Source organism: Astyanax mexicanus, chromosome 1 (assembly GCF_023375975.1).
Source record: "Astyanax mexicanus isolate ESR-SI-001 chromosome 1, AstMex3_surface, whole genome shotgun sequence".
Classification (NCBI taxonomy): domain Eukaryota; kingdom Metazoa; phylum Chordata; class Actinopteri; order Characiformes; family Acestrorhamphidae; genus Astyanax; species Astyanax mexicanus.
This window is the reverse complement of record NC_064408.1, coordinates 18398758-18423365: the sequence shown is the minus strand read 5'-3', so window position 1 is coordinate 18423365 and position 24608 is coordinate 18398758. Positions and strand designations below refer to the sequence as shown.

The 24608-nt window shown below is 37.3% G+C and overlaps 1 protein-coding gene across 3 annotated transcripts; it reads left to right on the top strand.

Annotated features, from left to right (window-relative positions):
• The first annotated feature begins 242 nt into the window (after positions 1-242).
• coro1cb (coronin, actin binding protein, 1Cb) lies at positions 243-22922 on the top strand. Of its 3 annotated transcripts, none has more exons than XM_049473806.1 (12): positions 243-338; positions 4881-5984; positions 13724-13923; positions 15768-15890; positions 16005-16134; positions 16317-16498; positions 16975-17094; positions 17630-17734; positions 18854-18999; positions 19675-19732; positions 19947-20189; positions 21269-22922. In XM_049473806.1, the coding sequence occupies exons 2-12, from the start codon at positions 5042-5044 to the stop codon at positions 21386-21388; spliced, it is 2370 nt and encodes a 789-aa protein (XP_049329763.1). In that variant the 5' UTR covers positions 243-338; positions 4881-5041; the 3' UTR covers positions 21389-22922. The 3 variants fall into 3 exon arrangements, with proteins under 3 accessions (XP_049329763.1, XP_049329765.1, XP_049329766.1); XM_049473808.1 differs by lacking the exon at positions 243-338 and adding an exon at positions 1874-1951; XM_049473809.1 differs by lacking the exons at positions 243-338; positions 4881-5984 and adding an exon at positions 7793-7950.
• Positions 22923-24608: the final 1686 nt, after the last annotated feature.

The window sequence follows — 24608 nt, the reverse complement described above, 5'->3', positions numbered from 1 at the left end:
GGAGGGCCGCTCTGTTTAGGAACCAGTGAGATCTTGTGTCAGTGACAACTGTAAGCCTTCTCCCAACCGGAGTGGCCAGACAAGTATAGACCAAGCAGGCTGGAATGTTTTTGAAAGTGCCTCCCGTGATAGTGTCTATGTAGGCTGGAGTCAGGAAGGCTCTAGTTGCTCAAAGGATACAATTACTTTCACATTTAGAGCAACAAAACCAGCAACCGGTTGACCTTAACAAGGCAATGAATGACATGTGGACAGAACTGAGAGATTGGAGGGAAAGAACATTAGCCCCTGCTCTGCAAATGCATCAGAGAACCAAGACGACAGCAGTTTAAGCAAAGGTAAGAACATGCTTCTGTTGACCCACCTGAGTTAGGTTAGAGATAGTTGTCATCATGAAATTTTATTCCTTCTAAAAAAAAAAAACTTAAACTTTTAATTTATCTAACTTAGAGCCTAACTTCTGATAAGAAGACAAATGAGGCTTTAGTATAATGTATTCTGCTAAATTGAGACAATGACAGTATTCTCCTCAGTTTCTACTCTTTAGTTTAAATACAAATCTGAAAAAAGTCTTACATTTTGCTCAGATTTGGCAAAAAAAATACACGGCACTAATTTACTAAAGTCACGAATCTCAATATGAACTAGGAATCCATAAAAAATATTTAGGCAAAAACATAAAAAAAACCACTTCTGGTTTTCAGATAGTGACTAAGACCAATGATTAAAACTGAACAATAACAATTTTATTTTAAGTCATATTGTTTTCTGTTAGGAATTCTGCTAATATATATTTAAGATGTTCAGTGTTTAATTAATATTTTAAGATTGTATTTTAGTGATTGTTTTTTTGAAAAATAATAGTCTTTTAAAATAAGTAAAAAATATTTTAGGCTAAAAAAACGGTATTCGCCCTGATCTTTAGCATTAGGGTAAATTTTTCATTTTGTTCAGTTCCGATTTTGGCTTCAGGCAAAAATTTTCATTTCAGTTCTGCACCCATAATATAAAATTAACCTTTACAATTTAATTGGGTTTGTATCTGTAACAGAGACAGAAAAGCATACTAACAATATTTCTAATGCAAAAAATCATGTAAAAAATGTAAATACACTTTTAATACAAGACATTTAAAATGTATTGAGCCATAATAGTAATTTGATTGTTGTCAGACAAAAACCTTAAAAATCTCAGTTAATAGAAATGCTGCAAAATTACTTCAAGATTTAAGTTAAAGTTTACAAGTTTTTCTTATCCTGTAAAGTTGATATTTTGGAGATGCGTGACAGTGACAACGTTACAAATATATTTAACAAAATATGGATTATTAACAATTAGCTTGTTTTAGTACCTAGTTGTTTTGTTCTATTAACAAAAATATGTTGTGATATTTTGGAATATACTACATGATATATTTTTCAACACATTTCAATATATTACTATTTCTTGTGTGGGCTGTTCAAAAGATGTCCTGGTTCTTGCAAAAGAGGCAAAAAGGATGAGCATATTTCACAAACACCTGAACCAAAACGATCTTTTATCACGGTATGTACTATCCAGGAAATGAGCAGGGTCAAACATGGAGAGGAGACTGAGGACACTGACGTTTATGGAAAACCGCTCATCAGCTGAGCCATATGGGAATTTATCTAACTTAAGAGCTTTAAGAGTTCCAGTTATAGCAGAAAGTCACACGGCCAAAGTGGGCGTCTGGATCACTGCTGCTGTTTGTGAAAGAACATGAACCTGTTAAACAGCTGTCTGTCCATTGTTTTCTGTAGAGATTAATAAAGCACCTGACAGGGATCTAACTGGAAAGAGCAATGGTTTACAGTTGCAGGAGGTCATGAGATAATGTTTACCTCTGGTTTAGATCCACAGGTTGGAACAGGAGAGATATCCAAGAGAAGAAGGCTTGAGTTCAGTGATCAGGAGGATGAGATCAAAGCAGGTCAGAATTAGATATTACTACAAGCGGGAAGGGGACAAGTGGGAAGGCAAAAGCTAATGCTGCAAAACTGTAAAATCGATATTAAGGAATACATATTAAAATACTGTATACTTTGATATTTAGTTTGAGGCTTAAGTAAAGGATTGTTCTACATAAACGGACATATCATTAGGGTCACGCAAAAACCAAACCATTTCTTTTGGTCCGTTCATCATTGGTCCATCATATATTATATGTTAAATTATATGAAAAGGGGATATAATATATATAATATATATTTTTGTGTGACAGCAACTATATGCTGTATTAATACACTTGGCAAAAAAGAATAATACAATTTATAGAACCTCAAGTGTACTGCATTAGTATGTATATCAGGTCAACACTGACATAATTTTGTAGCTTTTAATTTTTGGTAAATTGCTCAAAATAGTGTATATAATAATTGTATAGAGGAGAAGTCATCATACATAATTCCAATGCTGATTCAAAGTAAAATGCATAAGCTGTTGTTTGATGCATAAATTGTAAGTATGTGACTCTGATTTGGTTAAAAAAACGAAGAGAGTCTTAAATGCTTAATGTACTAAAACAATGAGCTAATCATCTTCATACTCTAAACTACTGTATGGACAAACCTGTACTCCAGTAGAAAGTAATAGATATTAGGTTAAGCTTTTTTCCTCCTGTTAAAACCTATTATAGAGAAAAAGCTTAATGTGGCTTAATGTACTAAAAAATGTACTTTTTCCTTATAATAAATTTCATTGAGAGGACGCTTAAAAATATTTATTACTTTTAAGTTAATCCTTATATCAGTAGATTGTATAGTTGAAGAGTAATAAATCAGTGAAGTTTGGTGTTCATAGCTCCTTATTTTAGTACATTAGAACATTTATGATAAGCTGTTTTCACTAGAGTTTTGTTACAAGCCTATTTACAGCCCTGTTATTTTACCTCAGAATGCTTGTGTGAAAATTTTTAGAATAAGTTCTACCTTTATTACCTAACCTAGCTTGTACTAGTACAACCAACATAGTATAGCATGGTTTGAACACTTTAACACAAAAACACTGTAATTATTTCCAAGTCTAGTTAGCTTTTAGCCTTGCCTCCACTCCCTTCCCCTTGTTTGACTTTTTTAGATTTTACCCAGATAGCAAGGTGATAATTATATGTTACTGATTTTTATATCAGAATTATCATTTTGGTTGAGGTTCAAATGTTGATATTAGTACTATGTTGGATTAAAGGTTAAGGCTGTTATAGCTGATATAGCTGAGCACACGTTTGTGTGACAATCAGACAGTCTCTGAGGTAAAGATAAAATGCCTTTCATAGGTTAGCTAAGTAGAGTAAAAATGTTTGATTTCTGAGTAACTACTGGTAATATATTGAGTCTAATTGAATGTTAATTTATTTAAAGGGTTAACTAAATTAGCTTAACATTACTGTGGCAAAAATCTGGACATGACTGAAATTTACAGCTACATAGGACTAACAACATAGCTAAGCTAACTAACCTAACTAAACAATGTACTTAAAAAGTTTTTTCTGCTAGCTAGCATAGCTACACCTAATGTCACCAGTTTTGAAGAGTTTGCATTACAATCTCATTTTAAAAACGTAAAAGATACACAAAGTCTTTATTAACTGATTAATGCAAATATATTTTTTGTTCAGATATTCGTTTTGTTTTTTAAATTTGTACAAAAAAAAAAACATATTTCAAAAACGAAAAAATGAGACCACTTAAAATGATTAGTTTCTTTGATTTTACCAAATTGAAAACCTCTGGAATATAATCAAGAGGTCTTAAAACTTGTGTCCTTTACATTATTTGAGGTCTGAAAGCTATGCATTTTTTGTGATTTCAGCCTTTTCTCATTTATTGCAAATAAATGCTCTAATTGACAATATTTCTATTTAGAATTGCTGCCCCTAGTTTATAATACTTATAAATAGTAAAATCAACTGATTCAGAGACTAAAGTGGTCTCTTAATTTTTTTTCAGAGCTGTATTTTCCTTATTTTGTTTTTCATAAAAAATTATTCTTGTTGTACATAAAGCAGAGTTGATTTAACACATTTTACTGCAGTCATAGACACTGCTGAAGTAGTGTTGATTTTCTGTTGATTGTGTTGGTTGTTCGGTATATATTAAAGCTGCAAAGTTGATTCATTAAAGTTAATGTTGACAGTTTAATACTGATTTAACATTCAGTGAAATTTTGCTATATGGGTAATTGCTAACTCGAGTTGGAAAGTCTGAGGTAGTCCAGTTTGTTTTCAACAGAACAGAAGATGGTAAAATGACATGCTAAAATATTTGCATTAGCTTTTAGCTTAGCCTGGATTTTCATTTGCATCTGTGGAATTTGCTTTGTCATGTATGGGCTCCCATTCTGCGCAAACTAGTACTGGAAAAGCTGTTGGGATGTTGGCATATGTAACTCTTTCCCATAACTAGCAGAGTTGGGTGGTGATATACTCCTCTCCAGTACCAACAACATCAAATGTTACAGAACATAATATGATGTCACAAACTTCAATGGCAAAAAAAATGACAGTATAAAATTTGGCATTATATTATTGGTAAATTGCTTAAAATAAAAGTATTGTATCTATAGATCTGGAGCAACTTTTGAAAGGACAAATGACATGACTAAGCTGTTATGTAACAGTTTTTTCAAGTGTAAATCGGCTCATTTGCCAGCTATGTTTCAGTTATGCCACATTTCTTAATAAGGAGACATCAGAGTTTTTGGTTTATGCACCGTACTTCCATATACCAAACTCTCCTTAGTATGCCAAGGAAATGTTTCAACACTCTATGGCACCTTAAAGAATTAAACAAGGCAAAAACTAATACTAATAACACATTTATAATGTCCCAAAACTCATTCAAATATTTTTTTTATTTTTGCAGCTGAAGCTGATGTGAGAGAGACCCATACAACTTCAACGCATCCTCTCTATTGCACTGATGTAATCACATCCCCACCACACCCTCACAAGTTACCTGAAAAGGAGGACAGGGAGTCTACTGATGTGTTCCATTTGTTTGACCCACAGACTGAAATCCAGAACATGATCACAGATATCTTGGCTTCAGAAAATCCGGCAGCAAAAACACCCAAAATGAAAGGACCTCCACCACCTGTTCGAAAGAAGCCCAAGAATCCTTTTCGGAATGATGTTGCTGCTGAAAATCCAGATGGTGTAGAGAAGCCTAGACAATATTCTGAGCTTCTTCTGCAAAACATCAAAGTTGCCAGAAGAGATGCAGCATTAGAGTCCCCTACTGAAGACTTTCACAAGCTCTCACCAAATCTCGACATGCTGGATTTCTGTACAGGAAAACCAGTTTCACCGACCTGCATGTGCATATTGAGAGGATACGATCCAGAAGCACTTCCGCCAAGATATCCAGATTCATATGGTGAAAAGGTATCACCTGACCTGGACTTTTGGACTAAAATGGTTGACATTCCCTGTGAAAAAGAACCTGATACATTGGACACATCTAAGATGAGAAAAATGTTACAAAAAAAAGCAAAAAGAAAGGGCCCTCCACCACCTGTCCCAAAGAAGCCTGCAGCTCCATTCACTCCAACAGAGATTGAGAAGGTTCTGCCAATCACAGATACTATCTATCCAGAAGATGTAGTGTCTGATTTAAAATCCGAAAAAGTATATTACAAACCATATTTAGGAAAAAATATGGCTGAGGATGAATTTGAGCAGCCGCTAGTCTCGAACAGAGATGTTCTAGCTGTTGATGATGCTTTGAGCAGTGAGTTGTGTGATGTGGATGGAAATGGCTTCTCCAGGTATAGACCTGTCTCTGAACTCATTAGAGAAACCAACCAGTTGCGAGAAAAAAGGACACACCAAAGCAGCAGAACAAATCCAACAGAATCAATGACAGCAGCTAGAAGACAGCCCATTAAATTACTGCAAAAGACACAAACTGCTGATGACAAAAAACCCTCACCTTCTGACGAGGAAAAGAGACAGTCACAAAAGAAAGGTAAGTTTCATGTTAAATAAGTGATTTAATTCCTAATATTTGACATGATCTGTATTTCCTGATATTGGATGCAGAGAAAGTAGAGAAGTGGGTGTGCTTTAGCTGTGTACTAGGCAAACAGCTAACCATAGAAGACCCTACTAAAATCTTTTCAGCTAGGTAGCTGCACACCATGCCAACTAGACACAGTCAGGACCTAGAAAGGACAGCAACACTATCTGGTGAGACTTGAAATTCATTACAAAAGATGATAAAATGTTCTTCTTACTATGTTAAAAGCTCAGCTAGGCTATGCTGTTCAAGGCTACAGAACAAAAAAATAAATACCAGAAAACCAAAAACATTTATTTCGTATTTTGTAAAGCAGTGAGTATGTAATGTATTTCTTTCTGAAATCAGTAGTGAAAACATCCCTGGGTGCAGCACAAACCCAGGACCTCAGAGGAGTCTGGATCTTAAGCCTTTAGCAGCTCTCTCAGATCTGTAGATAATCTATATCTTTTAGCTGGCATTGACAACAAAGAAAATATATATACTGCAGTTTGTGGGCTGTTTTAGACTTTCATTTATTGACAGGATATATAAAAACATGTATAAAAAAATACTTTGCGTATCTGCTATTGACCGACTAGTTTGTCCAAGCTGTTCATACTGGTGGTCATATGTGCGAAGGCTGGTCATGCTGGTCAACCAGTTTAGAACCTCCACATTAAACAGCTTGTACATGTTATTCAGCCAGCCTGGTCATGATGTTCAAACAGATTGGATCTGTTAGTCAACCAGCTTGGACATGTTGCATGGTCACTTTTGTCAGTGAGCCTGGTCATACTACCCTGCTTAAAAATCTAGCTTGGTCTTTCTGTTGATGCTGGTATTCTGGTGATACAGCTTGGTGATACTGGCAATAATACTTGAAATTGACAACTTGAAATATTCCCATGTCATCAGGAAAGAAAAATCTATGTGGTGGTTCACTATATTCACATAAAGTTGCTGAACCTAAACCTGACCAACTGCAGCAACCCTAGATCATAGCACTGTCCGCACAGACTTGTACAGGTGGCACTAGTCATGATGGGTGCATCAATTCAGCGATGTGCCCACCACTACAGAACAGGATAAATCTAGACTAATTAGACCACATTACCTTCTTCTATTGAGTTGGTTTGTCTTTGGATGACATAAGTACAAACATATACCATTCCAACACCCTATTGGTTTAAACTTGATCCATTGCACTTGCACAGTCATGCCATGGACATCACCCTAGTAATGATGTGGAGAGAGAGAGCACCATCTACTCACCCACAAAGAAAGCAATGGCAGTTGTACTCTCTCATTGCTCTGGCAGCTTATGGCAGGCTGCATGAACGAGATTTGACCCCTCCTTTAAGCATTTACTTGAAAGTAAAAAGCTTCAGTTGATACTTCAACTTCTACATGAGTATTTTTAAATCCTTGTATCTATATATATTACTTCTACTTATAGATGAATATAAATAGTTTTTTGTGTGTGTGTGTGAATACTGTTAAGGTGACCAAAGCATCCATGACCAAAACATGCTTGATGTAAATCAGCTAAACCATCTGCTTGATAGCTAGCTTGAGGGCACCAGGCAGTTTGTTTGTTTGTTTTCTTCAGCAGGGTTAATAAAATAAATTCAGCCTGCATAAAACACAGCTAAAATCAGCAGATTCTGCAAGAAAAGCCCAAAATCCTGAAGATTTGGACATTGTCCAGTCACAGGGTGTAATCCCTACATTATTTGAGTGAACAGGGGGAGGGGAGGGAGATGAGGGAGAAGAGGGCTGGGCTGGAGAAAGGGCGTTGCTGTTGTCGTTCATTCACATAAAGGAAAGGAGGGAAGCTTTTGTGGCTAACAGCAATCGGAGGGGATTTGCTTGGGCCGGAGAAATTAATGCTTTGAGATTCACGCTTCTGGATTAAGTAACATCGCTGGGAAAGGTAGGAGACGTGGTTGGGGTCGGTGCTGGGGTTTGGGTGCTCTGTGTGTGTCTGCAGGAGAGGCTTCTGATGCGGGGCTAGTTCATTTGGACGCTAGCTGGATGAACGTAGCTGTCATGAATGATTCACAGGGATGCGAGAGGGAATAGCATCGCTTACAGGTGAAGGATAGGTTCCCAGGCGTTTCTGTGGATTTCTGCAGTTATGGGCAGAGATATGATTACATAAATCCGGTTTTAGCTGAAAGTTGTGTCTAACGGCCACTTGTGCCGGTGTGGGCAGGTATTAGCTAACCTCGGTTAACAGCCCGGTCTGCTAGCAACCAGCCTTGTGTTAAATCAGTGCAGATTTGTGTGGTTTTGGGTAAAGACTGGTTGTAGAAATTTAATTTAAAGGGTTTACTATAAAAAATATACAAATCTCGCCATATAAACCTATGCATCCATTCATTTGCTCTCCTAACCCACGGCTAGCCGGTTAGCTAGCTAACCTAACCTAACCATCTAACGTTGCTCCCATTTTCCCACAACGGACATCAGTATCAGTTGCGGTCCTCTGGATATTTTACACGTAGCTCAGCTGCACAGCTATATTTTGCAACATTACCTCGGCTATCCTCTATTAAACACCTTAAACACATTCCCACCCATCTCCCATGCGTGTATTCGCCGTGGTTCCCCCAAAATATGCGGTTAAAACCGGATTTCTCTCCCCTTTTTTGAACGGGATGCGCGTCACCGCGTATAGGAGCCATCATGAAGAAAACCAGCTGCAAGCAGCATCTGCTGGTTCACATCACATCCAAACACATCCGTGCCATAATTGACCCATTTCCAGGCTTTATTCGTGCAGAAAAACCGCGATAGGATGGTGGTCAGTGTGGGGGAAGCCGAAATGGACTCAACTAGCTAATAAAAATCTTCAGAAAGCCACACTAGTGGGCCTGTACAGCATGTTCTCTAGCTAACACAGACCAGGCTGCAAGGCTCAAATTGCTACTCAACATGCTGCAGTGTCCAGACTGCAATGCATCTGGTAATACTATGGCAGCATCTGTACTTACATTTCACTGCTATAGGATGCACACACTGCTGTACATTTTGTGATGTGTGCAGGTGTAATATTGGTACACTCTTGAATTAAAGCTGTTTTAAGAATTGGAAGAACATGGATCCTCCATTGAGTTGATTCAGTTCTGCATAAATCTGCATTTGGTAGGTGGGTTAATGGGAACTCTCAAGATGAAGATGGTTCTCTTTAAAAGAGAACATCATACAGCTGAACATATAAAGTAACCATATTGGAAAACCATTTCAATATTATTATAATTTATAAAATAAATTGCAATGCTCCCAGGTAAGGAAAACTGCATGCCTCCTTCGATACACCTGAAGTGAGCCACTGCCTTCTTTCAAGCTGCAGCCAACGTGCTTGGAGGAAAGTGCTACATCCCCAGCTCTAATACATCAGCTAGCAGATGCCTTTGTATGTCCTAGCATCACAATGGAGTTGATGAGGAAAGAGAGACCCATCCATGACCCTAGAGATAGCATGGCTCTTGGCTGTTCACAACAAGGCAGTCAACTTTAACAATTTAAAATACATAATGCACCGGTGAAATGATGAGTTGTGCTACCCTGTCAAACCGTGCTACCCTAGTGTATATTTAAATGTGAAAATGCCAGAAAAAGCAACATATTTGAAAATGCTCCTGGCAGAAGTCTTGGTAGAATATTTTTAAAGAATCAGTATATCAGGGTACAGGCAATTTTTGTATTTTTTTCATTTGTTTGTTTCTTTTATTATTAGATGACTGCCATTTACACATTTGTAAAACTCATATAAAAGACATATATTTACAGGGGGCTCCGGTTGTTTAATGCACCAAAGTAAATCAAAAGTGTTAGGAAGCACATATCAATGGGTAGCACAACCTGACAGAACACTGGCATTGAATATCAAGGAAAACATACTTCGTGGGGATGAAAAGAACCTCATAATATTTTTTTTTCCAAATGAAGAACACTTGGGGAGCTAAGCATATTACAGTTAAAGACTTCAAATAAGTGATGTGTTTTTAAATGTAAAATATTTACATTTAAATTTACTTCAATTTAACATTTGGTAGCACAAGGCCTATCACAATAAGAACTTTGTGTGGACGGTATGTCATCCCCTAAATGTTTGCAATAAAGAACATTGTTGTCATTTTAAGACATCTAAATGCCACTGAAATAACAATAATATAATATCAAAACAAAGCAATTATATTGCCATTTTAAAGACAACAGAAATTACAGATTTAAGTTTGGGAAATTTGCAGTATACTTTTTCTCACCTTTATCACCTACTGCAGTCCAAACTGAGTATGTATAGAGTCACAGTTATTGAAGCCTTTGTCATTGCATGACTGGCTAAAATGCTGTTCACCCTTATGTGTGAACAACTAAACACAACAGATAATTTCAAAATTGCCAAAAGTTGTGTCCAGAGATTGAAGCAATATTAATTTGACTATTGAGAAGGAAAGTATGAGTTTATGATCTTAATAATCTGCTCTCATCTGTCAAACGTAATGGAGCCACTGTTATGGAATGTGTATGAATTACTTCCAACTGAACCAACAATGTTTCCTGATTTAGTGACTTTACAGATGGATAATGGTGCAAAAATACAGCACAAGCAATCCAAGAGCTTCCTAAAGCAAAATAATGTAATGTTCTTAAATGGCTAAATCAGTGACCTGACCTTAGCCCAGTTGAACATCTTATCAATTACAGAAGATAAAACCAAAGGTAGTAAAGCCCAAATACGAGCAACAGCTGAAGACGGCTGAAGATTCCGACCGACGGTTACTGCACATGCAAATCACTTACTGAGTTATTGCAGAGGGAGCAGGCCATATTTGTGCAGGTGTTGCTGCACAGTAAAGTAGTGCACCATCCTTTAAGTGTCTGCTGAATGAAACATACATCTTTAATAAAGAAAAAGTGGCACAAGTGGGTCAAAAGTATCCATATGAAACAGCTCGGCTGAAGTTTGCAGATGAGGCCTTCTGCAGGAAATTGTTTAGGTTAGTTAAGACAATAAGTTGTTTGTATACAATAATCAAAGTTGAGATATTCAACAACAAAAAAACACTAGTGCAACTATTAAGCGTGTTGGTGGTGGTAGCAACAGCCTCTGTAGATTTTGAAACTGGTACTGTCCAGTCAGCTAGACTGAAAATATGCATATACAATTCCAACAAGTTGATGACCCCAAACACACATCAAATATGAGTTGTTCTTAGATGGGTCTGTGGCAGCAAATTTAATTGAAGTCTTAATTTTAGTGGCAGCTTGTTGGTAATTAGATGTGGTCAAAGTGCAAAGATGCGAAGATATTAAATCATATTTTTTGGCAAATATTTGTGTTAATTTCAGAAAATCAAAATAGATGGTCATATATATACAATATTGAACAAATATTAGATAGCTACCTCCATCATCACAGTTGTATCTGATGAAGTGAACCTGGCTAAATACTATTTGCTGGCAAATAATATATTTATCAAATTAAAGCAGCAGGAAGTGTTAAATATGTTTTGTACATATATGACAGTAGAGTAGAGTGATTAGAGCTGATTTTAGGAGTTTTGTGATTTGTTAGATTGGATGGTAGGGGAAAATTTATTTTATTAATCATCAGGCATGGTGGTCCAAAAAGACCTATTCTATTAGCAATACTTTTTCGCAGAAATATACTAGAGAACTTTTAATACAATATTTTAATTTTGGAAAATCAAACAGCATAGACTTATATTGAGTTAATTTTCTGTTTGGGAGTTTGGCACACAGTGTCAGGCTGTGATTTGTTCTTCCAGACTATTTATGAACCAGTATCTAAGCTCACACCAGCATTTTAGGACTATACCACAGGTGTAAATGACGCACTTGCAACAAAACACTGCCGACAGTGTTCTGTTTCAGCCCACGACTGCTTATCAGCCTGCCAATCAGTCTCCCCAGCATTTCTCTTACTGGAGGATTCACACATCAGTTCACAGATGAGAAATACATGCAGACATTTTCATAATATGTGAAAAAGACAAGTGACCAATTAAAACAAAGCTGTGGATAAAAAGGTGGATTATAATATAATAGCAATAAGGCTTGCAGACAGCTAGTATTGCTGGAGCAATGACTCAAGCAATGCAGGAAATCTGTTCACAGATCTGTGGAAGCATAATATAATATGGTTGCAGTGCTCCAACCCATCATTAGAAAAACAAGTGTATGTTGATGAGATGAGTAGTCATTAGTGTATGTCAGAAAAGAAATGGCATTGGCAAAGACCTAGCTGTACGTTATGAATTATGATACATGTGTTTTTATTTAATATCTTGTAATGCTTTAAGATTATTTTTCCATATGTATAAAGCTGTATATGTATAGAACAAAAAGGAAGCACTGTCAACCCTTATTCTTTTATTAATTAACACTGTGTTTGAGAGCCAATACAGTATTGTAATATTATACATATTAAAATCTTTCTTACACCGCTAGAGTATTATCAATAAACATATATGCTGCATTTCATTCTGCTCATGTTTGTTCTTGCTGTTCATTCTGGTCTACTAGCTTGATTCTTCATGCTGCATGAACTGTCAAAAGTGTATGAAGAACACCAAAATATCAGTAATAGGGATGTGCAATATCATATTATTGTATATCAGAGATATCATATTATATATACCAGTATGTGGTGGACCACAAAAAAAAAAAATCTGTTTTTGAAAATTAAGTGTAATGGGATGTGGGATTAAGTGTAATGTACAGACTAGTAGCTCTCCAGCCCAGAGGGTTGTTGAACCCAATTGCAGAACAGTTGAATTCAAAGCAGGTAAAACCCCTGTCATATACAATAATAATAAAATTATGATAATAGCGATATCCATAAAAGTAGGTTGTTTAAGGGTATTTTTTGTATATTTATTTTTGCAGTTTATGTGCATGCACTAAATATACTGCACTTTAGTGTTGTATATATTATCACATTTATATTTATGTAAGATCTTGGTTTGAAACATCTTGGCTAATGCTAAATAAAAATTTACTGTTTTTTTTTTCTTCTTTCTACTCACTTGAAACTTATGTTAAACAGAACTTCCCAATTATTTAGTTTCAGTGATATGTTCCTATTTCAGTGTTTTGTCATATTGCTGAGAATATCACTATTGGCCTATATAGTCATCCGGTTTCCGGTGACTGTTTTGCTGTGGGGGGCATTTTGCAGCCACGGTTTGAGTCCACTTCAGGGAAGGTGTTGTTGCAAATCAATTGTTCTGACTGAGAAAGTTTATCCTGCTGCCATAGGTTCAAATATTATATATCACTGCATCCCACCAATTAAGCCAGGTCATGCCTCTCTCTGGAATCTAGGCATGGTCAGGTTTCAAATCCACCATCTCTCCCACTTTATTTTAAAACTTAAGATTGAGAGCTTCTATTAAACCATTTTTTTTATAAGTTTTTTTTTGTGAGTTTTTTTTTTTTCAGTACAGCTTTAAGGATGGATCTAGCTTTTCAGAGCTGGATATTCTTATGTTATTTTTAACAAATTTTGAAGAGATAATTAAACTGACTGTATTCATGTTGTATAATCTATCAATGACACTACAGCTGGGAGGTGGGAGGAGTAGGGAGCATGATGTGATCCTGCTGAAGTGGGTTGTTGATAGTTGCTGGTTGTTGATGGATTCCTTTTGTTTCTGTTTCTATTTTTCTTTCAGAGATGATCAGACGAGTGGTCCGGCAGAGCAAATTCCGTCATGTATTTGGCCAGGCAGTGAAGAACGATCAGTGCTACGATGACATCAGGGTCTCGCGGGTCACTTGGGACAGCGCATTCTGCGCCGTCAACCCCAAATTTGTCGCCATTATTGTTGAGGCCAGTGGAGGTGGAGCCTTCCTCGTTCTGCCTCTACAAAAGGTAACTAGTCTCACCTAACATCTAAAGTAAACAACAAGGGAAACTCACTGTGTCACATTGTTTTGTAATTACCATATTTTTCACACTATAAGGCGCACCGTATTATTAGGCACACCATCAGTGAACATCTATTTTCAAACACAAGGCACACTGGATTTTAAGACACATTTTAAGAGAGACTATAAGGAACTTCTAATTCAGCTGGTATCACTGCTGGGTGGGGGGGGTGCGATGTGGTAGCTAGCAAAATTAAGTAAAGCTAAGCTAAGTAAACAAAACTGTAATAAAAGTCTTTTAAAGTCAAACGAGGGCTGGATGTTTATCTACACAGATTTCTTTTCTGAAAACTGTTTATATGGGTGAGTAAAACTTTTCCGTTTATTTATACTAAGCTTGGGTTCCCGAATTTCTCCAGCACCAAGACAGACAGTGCTACACTGAGAAACCCTGAGGATTGTTCCGGTAAACCAGGACGATATTAGCTAGCGGTTCGTCCCATGTAGCTTGTTTTAACACGGCAAACACGCAGACTACAGTCCAATATGAATGGTGAAAGTTAGCGGGTAATGCTAATGCTGCTCCAGCAGTGCTAGCGGGGGTTAGGAGCAGGCTACAGGCTTATAATACTCAACTCTGGACAGTAAAATAGCGGGTAATGCTAATACTACTCCAGGCTCGGTTCTGGAGAACAAAACTGAAACCCCTGTATAGCGCTGCACTTCAGCAGAGTGGCTTTACTGCTCCCTACAACCTGACTGGTAAAATTCACTGACGCACTGACGATTTTGGGGAGAGCACCTTATAGTGTGAAAAACACAGTAGAATGTGCTGAGCTCAGCGGTATTGATCCAGTACTGGACACAATAACTGGATTGAGAATTGAATAAAAAAAAAAAGTATAATCTGATATGATCCATTAGCCAGCCTACACTATCATGTAAATGTTCAGCCCCAAGAATGCAAATCTGGTGACAGGCAAGGCCTGAAGAACACTGAACTCTTTGTTGTCTTGTGAATAAAACCAGTTTGAGATAACATGCTGGAAATAGCTCTTAGGTAGAAGATGGGCAAATTGTGGCCTGAAGGGACGCACATGGTCAGTAACAATACTGTGACACTGGAACAAGTCTGTGGCACTAAAGCAACAATTGATTGGTTTTAACAGGCCTAAAGTGTGCCATGAAAGCAATCCACACACCAACCTACACTGTTCACACAAGACAGGTTGGGTGTAAGGCAGCAACAATTGTTCAAAATAATACACAACGAGGTTCATATGATGATAATGTGTGATGGAGCGCACTACACCCCGATATGGAGAACTGAGTGGGAGGGGTAATAGACTCACTGCTTATCAGCTCCTTACACATTAAACATATTCTCAGCGTTTAAATCCCACATTTAGTGGCTACAGCTCCACCACAGACAGTTACTGAGAGCGGGGTTGCCAGATCCAGTAAAAATATCCAGCCCAAAGTCTGTATATTTAAGGTTGCCACAGATAACACGGTACATTTTCATTTTGAATGCACACCATGACCTTTAAATTTTCACCTGTGGCTATATTTTCAGTTTCAGGAGATTGACAGTTGTAAAAATAATAAAATATTTAAATCAGCCCATCTGGCACCAGTTAACATGTCATGCTCAATACCAGAGACTTTTATTCTACATTCTACAAGGTTAGCTTATTATGTTTTAAGGTATAAGATGTTTTTTTGCTAAGATATGTCTAAATATAGCATTGTAAATTCTGTAAGTATTTTAATTAGTTAACTACTGTAAATAAAACTTTTGTTTTGCATATAAAATGCACAAATTTTGTCTAAATGTGATTTTTGCAGACTGGCCGCATCGATAAGGCATACCCTACTGTTTGTGGTCACACGGGCCCAGTACTGGACATTGACTGGTGCCCACACAATGATCACGTCATTGCTAGCGGGTCTGAAGACTGCACTGTAATGGTAGGAGCAGCTATATATATATTCATGATTTACTTGAGTCGAGTACACAGACATGCATCCCCATTGTCACAACCAATGTGGCCTGGATTGTAAGCGTATCTCTTACTGTTTTAGGTTTGGCAGATCCCTGAGAATGGCCTAGTCTCTGCTCTCTCTGAGCCGGTTGTGGTGTTGGAAGGCCACTCTAAGCGGGTGGGCATTGTGACGTGGCACCCAACAGCCCGTAATGTTCTCCTCAGTGCGGGTAGGTACAACCATGTGGACAGTCTTTTTGTTTTATATAGATAGATCCCTGTAGCTTTTCACTCTGCTATACTTTTATATTCTATGACCTGATAAAAAAAAATAATAATCCAAATATATTTTCACACATTATTTTAGTTGCTTTAAATGCTTTGCCCTGTGCTCCTTTCTTACATTGTTCAGGATGTGATAATATGATCATGATCTGGAATGTTGGCACTGGTGAGCCGTTGATCACTCTAGACGACATGCACCCAGACGTCATCTTCAGTGTTTCCTGGAACCGCAATGGTAGCCTCATCTGCACTGCCTGCAAGGACAAGAAAGTGCGCGTTATCGACCCGCGTAAGGGCAAGATTACTGCAGTAAGTAGAGATTTTACAAGACTAGTAAGACTGGACAATTAAATCATTATAAATAACTATAAACACGGATGAAATATGCATCTTGGTTCTTTAATGTCCATTTTAATATATTAGAATAAAATGAATATTGTCATAGTAGTGCTGTATTTCCCACCCCTACTATCAAGAATTTTAGATTCTTTTTTGAAGCTCTCGTTTTTCCAAGCTTCTGACCAATCCATATTTTTCAATATGAATGTGTATTGGTAAAGAGGTGGTAGTTCAATAAGTAGTTTAGTGTAGTCGATAACATCCCTGTGGTAGACCAGGATTTGAGTCCCTGGTTAGGCTAACATGCCACACCACACTTCTACTATTAACTCTAACCCTACCTTCTCCTACCCATGTAACATGATTTAAATGTAGGTCTCTCTGGATAAGAAGAGCATTAGCCAAATGCTGTAAATATAAATGTTAAAATTCTGTATCTGTTTCAGGAAAAGGATAAGGCCCATGAAGGTGCTCGGCCTATGAGAGCCATCTTCCTCGCAGATGGCAATGTCTTTACCACTGGTTTTAGCCGCATGAGTGAGAGACAGCTGGCCTTATGGAACCCGGTAAGTCTCAGTGAGATAGCTTGTGCTCCACATTTTAAGAATTAATTTGTCCCACACCTCTTCCCTGAGAAGTATGACTGATTTCTGATCTTGTACAAGTATTACAAATATGATTTGTAATAGTTAAAATGCTGTATGAAGACATTGTTAAAGTTTTGAAAGGTAATATGAAGTTTCCAGTCCATAAAGACAAGTTAAAGAAAACCTAAGCTTTTAAATTATGGTTGCTGCCATACATATAAATATTTACACTGAAGTAATAACTTCTGAATTGGGATTTATTACTTGCACCTTTCTTTCCAAACATAGTAGCTTGTTTTGTACATTGTAGCCCAGCAGACCATTCAGATTAATTCTGCAAAATTCTCTTTGCTAATTCTAAAAATAGTAATGTATTAAAAAAATATTAAGAATAATACATAATGCAATTAAGCAATACATTAAAGAAGTAAAAAACGAATACAGTAACACTAAATAAGAGGCAACCTTCCTCTGTGAAATATTGTAAAACTTAAATTTATCTTCTCATTCTCAGAAAAGTATGGATGAGCCGATCTCCGTGCATGAGATGGACACCAGCAATGGAGTGCTGCTTCCCTTTTATGACCCTGACACTAATGTTGTCTACCTGTGTGGAAAGGTAAGCATAATATTGGTTTGTTTGTGTATGTTTTTAGACTGCTTATGTATTTTAAAGAACAGAGTGGAAAGCTTTTTTCTTCTGAAGAAGAACTAAGGAGTATTGATTGAAGGTTTTGTGGGTGTACGTTTTCCTCCAGCCAGTTTAGTGAAAGCTGTGTGGGTGTGAATTTGTTTTTATTGTTTTAGTGTCACTGCCACTCTGAACCATGACATACACTCCAGTGCATCCGTATATGCACAGGTAATACAACTATATTAATCGTTTAATGTGCTAAAAACATAGATGAAATGTGGCCTACCCATTAACCTATCTGTGCAGTATACACAAGTGCACACGGTGATATAGTGAGCACACATGCCTGGAGTGGTGGGCAGCCACTAGTGCAGTGCCTGGGCTATGCTCCAGGCCAGAAGGCCCAGTTTAAGTGGCAGACACATACAATGTATGTGTATATACAGCTCTGGAGAAAATTTAAGAGACCACTTTAGTTTCTGAATGAGTTTTTCTGATTTTGCTATTTATAGGTGAAGTTTGAGTAAAATGAACATTGTTGTTTTATTCTATGAACATTTCTCCCAAATTCAAAATAAAATTGTAATTTAGAGCATTTATTTGCAGAAAATGAGAAATGGCTAAAATAACAAAAAAGATGCAGAGCTTTCAGACCTCAAATGATGCAACGTTCATAATTATAAAGTTTTAAAAGTTCAGAAATCAATATTAGGTGGAATAACCCTGTTTGTTAATTACAGTTTTCATTAATCTTGGCATGTTCTTCTCCACCAGTCTTACACACTGCTTTTGGGTAACTTTATGCCACTTCTGGTGCAAAAATTCAAGCAGTTCAGTTTGGTTTGATGGCTTGTGATCATCCATCTTCCTCTTGATTATATTCCAGAGGTTTTCAATTTGGTAAAATCAAGGACTCATAGTTTTTAAGTGGTCTCTTATTTTTTTTCCAGAGCTGTATATATACTCAAAGTATTTAATATATGCAGAGGAGGAGGGCAGTTAAATTCTATTTATGGTTCTATTGTCTAGAACTCTGTTATGATGACTCTCAGTATGATGTAAACCACATTTTTTTCACCTTTCTTCCTTTCTTATTTTACTCAGGGCGACAGCAGCATCCGGTACTTTGAAATCACGGATGAGGCTCCCTACGTCCATTACTTGAATACGTTCTCTAGCAAAGAGCCACAGAGGGGCATGGGCTACATGCCCAAACGGGGCCTGGATGTTAATAAATGTGAGATAGCAAGGTAGGTGTGACTGTGGGCGTTTTCTCGTTTCCCAAGAGCACAAGCACAGGCCCAGCTCTCTCTGGGTGGGCAGATGGTGTCTCTGCTCATCCCTCCTAGTTTGATGTTGGTCAGCACAGGCAACTGTTAGCTGATGTATTAGAGCTGGGCATCTGGCACTTTCCTCTGAGTGTGCTGGATACCCAGTGATGTGCCATCAGCTGCAGTTTGGCGTTTTAAAAAAGGTGGAGTCTGACTTCACATGTATCAAAAGAGGCATGTGCTACTTCACCATCCTAGTGTTGGGGGCATTACTGGTATAGGGGGAGTGATAGGGGGAGTTAATGTAAACAGGGAATAGGTAATTGGCCTATCAATCTGAGAAGAAAATGAGTAGAATTGGAAGCAAAAAAAGAAACTTAGTAAAGTAATTTAATCAGGAAATGTTCTAAATAAAATGTTTTCATATTTAATGTTTTCTATATTAGTATATATTTTAATAACTAGTCTATTCCAAATAGACTAAACATGCAAGGTAATCTTGCATTACTAGGGGGCACTACAGCATTGAGTGCAATGTTTGCCTGCTTGTGAAAAACAGCTTAGAAAAGCAGACCTCCTCTTATTGCTATATGTATTTTAGTTTTTTTAATTATTGTATGTGTTTTGATTAGAAATGAACTTCTGTATTCACAGGTTTTATAAACTTCACGAGAGGAAGTGTGAGCCAATTGTTATGACTGTTCCAAGAAAGGTACTTCTGAAATGATTTACATTATACTGTTATAGTAGCAAGCTTTACATATAATTTAATTATTTTCACTATTATCATTCACTGTAAATTATTATCATATTGATCTGGTCAGCAGTAGAGCTGTATTGTATTCTCTTATGAACAGACATTTGACGTTATATTTACATGGTTTCTGCTCTCGCTCCCTCTCTCTCTCTCTCTCTCTCGATTACAGTCAGACTTGTTCCAGGATGATCTTTATCCAGACACGGCAGGTCCAGACTGCGCTTTGGAAGCAGAGGATTGGTTCGATGGAAAGAATGGCGATCCCATTCTAATCTCCCTCAAACACGGCTATGTGCCAGGCAAGAACCGTGACCTCAAAGTAGTCAAGAAGAATGTTCTGGACAACAAGTCGCCTAAGAAAGTGGAGGAAACAACAACTGTTCAGAAGCCGGCCTCTCCGCAGCACACTAGAGTAAGAACGGTCACACAATATTATGAGGTTTATCATTTCACAATCAAGTTGTACTAAAATTCAAATGTACAGAGGTTTAAGATGAAATGCATTTAGTCCAACCTTGCTACTGTTATTGCATATAATGACTAAACTCAAGTTTAATGTACATGCTGAGAGTTGCCACCAGCATTTTGGACTCCTTTCTGCCTGAATACCAACAAATGGAATTATCTAAAAAAAATATCTATGTTCTTTTCAGTTTATACAGTATAAGTAAACTGTAAAATGAAATTATATTACATTACGTTTCATTTACTACTTACCAGTGGTGTGCAGTGAGGCCCTTCTAACCCTTCAGAGAAGGGGTGACAATAAATGCATGTAAATAATTACATATTTTTTAATCAGAAAATATATATCATAGCTATTGTAAGTGTAAGAATTTATTTTATAAATTAACTAAAATAAAAAACAGCAACTAATTCAAAGCATTAGACTGTGTTTTTTAGTTGGTACAGGACTCTTATCTGACGGACAGCGGTTTTAACCAATCAAAGCTTTTTAAAATGGATTCTGCCCCCACGTGACTGCGTGGCCCTTCTACTGATTTTGAGAAGGATGTAGTAATGAGTCTATTAGCAAAGTCGCAGGACAATCTAACCAATCAGATTCATGATTTTCACTCCAGGGGCAGGGCCATGGCTGTCTAACCCCTTCTCAGCGCTGTGTTGAAGGTGTTCTGTGTTGCTTAGTCATAAACGGCACTCATGCTGGATTAGTTCAATAGTTAGCGAACTGTCATGGAATTGTATGGTATGGGTGGGTGGTTGCAGAAGGGGTACCCACTATATTCACAGCAAGCCACTGCTACTTACAATATTTTTTTTTGAAAGTTTAGAATCTGTGATTTTGACCATTTATATTGTTGACACTTGTAGCAACCAACAGCATAGCAACCACCTAGTAAGAACAGTTGCATTCAGTTGGGCACATACAGTAAAAGCCTAGCAAAAGATTAGAATCAAACAGTTCTATGCACCCATGCTTTTCTTTCCAGTTTTCTGATTTTTTTTCTTTTTTTTTTTTTCTTTTTGCAGAAAAATGAAGTCAAGTTGGAGGAATTGCTTCGAGAGGTCAAATCACTTAGAGACCTCGTGACACTTCAGGACAGACGAATCGCCAAACTGGAAGAGCAGGTGGCCAAAGTGGCTATCTGAGATGCTGCTGGTAGTCCAAGTCGCCATGTCAGTATAGAGTGAAATGTTCAGCCGGGCAGGGGGCCAGTCACTGCCAAAATTGTGCAGTTTGACTTAACCAACCATTCTGCTTGGTTTTTCTTGCAAGGATGACTTCAGGCAACATTCCATGATGAACATCTGCTTTTTTTTTTTTTTGTTCCCCTTCCTTCTTTCATCTTGCCTCCCCTTTGTGCATTCACTAGCAGAAGGAAAAGAGACTGATTTGCTTTGTCCCATGTGTTTTTATCTTTTGGTGGCGTGAACAGACGGACTTTGAATTGATCTGATGACTATTTTAGAATTTTGCCATTTTTTTCTTACTTTTGTTGTTGTATAATTGTGACCATTTTGAATTCTCACTGACTGCCAAGTTACCTAGTGTTTTTATATGTATGCATAAGTATTGCTCTACTTCATTTCTTTGTGATGCCAAATGTGAGGTGACACACACAAACACCTTGCTGTATATCCTTTGAGCTCTTAAGCTTTTATTTTGTATGTCATTTTTTCCATTTTTTTCCTGACTGTACATACAACCATTACTGGAACAATTATGGGCTTTACACTTTGTCAGTTTATTTGAGGCTGAATTAGCCAACTTTGCTGTATATCTTGAGTGTGCCAAGGTTATATGGGTGACTGTGTGACTTTGTGTCTACAATGTTCCACTGACACAGATGCTGATCACAAAAAAGGGTATGCTTTAAAAATGGAGTATGAACCAATGAACTGTCTAGCAGCTACTGACATAAGCAGTATTGAACAAAATTGTTGGGGTGCCTAATACAAGAATTGCAGTAATGCGATTAAAGCAGCCAATTCTACTGTTTTTAATCTACACACGGTTTAGTAGCAGGGTTTACTAGCTATGACCAATGCACTAAAGTGTGGTCATTTTATACATGCGTCACATTTTCCAAAAAGCAATAAAATCAATGAGATTTTTGAAGGAGATTTCAGTCCAGGAGTTTCCTACTGCACAGAATAAGCCAATCTTTACATTTGGTCAGTGATTGCTTGTTAATGCTAAGAAAAAGCCACAACAACTCTCAGAAGAAAATTAAGACTTGAATCATTAAAAAAAATCTATCTGGATCACAATTCACTAGCTTGTTCATAGACTGGCTGACAGTTTTGTTGAGCTGAAATGTAAGTACATAGTAAAAACAAAGCGTGTCGTATGTCCATGTGTTAAACGCCTCTTTTGCATTATTCTAGTCACATTGCAGCAAAGGTTTTGCATCATTTCAAACAGATTCCTCCCATTTAAACTGAGTTGGCATTTGAACTTGGTCTCCAAGTGGCTACCTGCTGTCCCCTCACTGGTGTAAATGTATTAGTGCCTCTTTGTGTATTTACTGGTTTTAGTCTGGCCCCTTCAGCTCAGTCCAGCTGGAGCTTGGGCCGACATGAGGCTGAACACTTACCTGTGTCTTGTGCATGCATTACAGGTTTCACCTAAACAAAAAAAAGTCTAGCCCACAATAAACTCTGTTCATATTTCGTTATGAAATCAGAGGTTGTGTGTTTATTTATTAACTGATTGATTGATTACTGATTGATTGATTGATTGGATGTTCATCCACCTTTTATCTTTTAACAGCACTGTGGATGTAATTTGCTGTAATTTCATCAAGCCCCCTCCTTTCATCATCGTAAAACGGAAACAATCTGTTTAATATGGCAATGAACCAAATATGTGGCAACAGAAAATATTCGCCTGAAAACGGCATCACCGAAAAACATTAGTTCAAAGATAATCCTGCCATACAACTAAAAGAGCAGCATGCTGCTTACATTGTGAGTGGAGGTGGGTCAGTGTGTCAGTGTGCTATTCAGGAAGCCCCATCGATTAGAAAAAACGGCAGTTTTCAGTTCATTTTTACATTCTACTCGCATAAATTAGAATAAAAAGTGTTCAGAATGTATTAGGCTTGATATCAATTCATTACATTTGTTTTTACAGCACAAAGCTGCACAGGGCTAGGACAATAATGCTGCTCTAACTCATCCTTAGTTTCTGTTTGTTTTCCAAAAAAGACTGACAGCCTTTCACTGTGTACATTTTACACAAATATGATTTCAGTAGCACTACTGAGGTACATTTATGAATAACAATGTGCTGCTTACGTACATGCATTGTGCTTTGTTGGTATGTCTGTTGAGATATTAAACCTGTTTCATAAATATTTTAAAACTATAGTTTAATCTACTGAGGTGGATTCAAGAGTAAAGTTGCACTGATAGCTAGCAGCACAGGTTATTTTAATGTATATTTTCCTCAGAAACTGTTGAATTGTTGTACAAAACCAAAGGTAAGGCTTTTTGCTTGGGCTCAAAGAACAAGAAAAGAGCCAAAGCCCAGGAGAAGGCAGGACTGGGGGAGTCAATACCACTGGAGGGAGACAATACTACAGGTGCACATGAAAAAAATAAATTAGCATTCAGCTGCTTAAAGCAGCACTTCTGGATTTCCTTGATTTTTGATCTTTTTAAAGAAGTAAAATTACAGCTTGAAACTCACTGCAGCGCTGCATTGAGGTGTTATAGGAGGAATAGCGGTGCTCTCGTGTCTGTGCCGGAGCTCCTCTGAGCTCAAACCAGACTCTGTAAGTTTTCCGAAGCGGCCTCGACCAACGCTCGCGAGAACTGCAACCTGCTTTCAGACCTTTAGTTCTAATTAAACATTTATTACACTCTGCAACTGTAGGGGGAGCCCACGAGCACAAAATCTCAATCCTACCTAGTGGAGCTTTAAAATTGTACCTACTGCTGACACAAAAGTACAAATGCACAAAATACACAGCTTTTCAAGCATCTGTTTAAAAAATCTGGATAGAATAGGACTGTTTGTAGCTCTCTTTGCACCACGCCTAATGCCAGGCATGTTGAAAAAGGGGTATAAAAACCCCCAGCATTGAGCTGTGGAGCAGTGGTGGTCATTCAATTTCCTGACCTTAATGAAAGGACACAGCAATGCTCCAGAATCTAGCAGAAAGTATTTCTGTACAATGGAGACAGTTACTCCAACAAAAGCAGTATAAACTTTTTAACTCTTTTTAATACTCATGATTTTAGAAGAAAACAAATAAATTAGCAGGTGTTCCAATATTGTTATATATTTGACAGATGTATACATTTATAGTCTGTAAATGGGTGGTCAAATCCTTATGCATTAAATACCACTAAATTAAAAGAA

What these genes read in the sequence shown, in the direction of transcription:
- coro1cb (XM_049473806.1), top strand. Translation starts at nt 5,042, where the DNA reads ATGATCACAGATATCTTGGCTTCAGAAAATCCGGCAGCAAAAACACCC. An exon ending in TAATGTTCTCCTCAGTGCGG is followed by an intron (nt 16,135 to 16,316) that starts GTAGGTACAACC and finishes TACATTGTTCAG; the next exon opens with GATGTGATAATATGATCATG. An exon ending in TTGTCTACCTGTGTGGAAAG is followed by an intron (nt 17,735 to 18,853) that starts GTAAGCATAATA and finishes TATTTTACTCAG; the next exon opens with GGCGACAGCAGCATCCGGTA.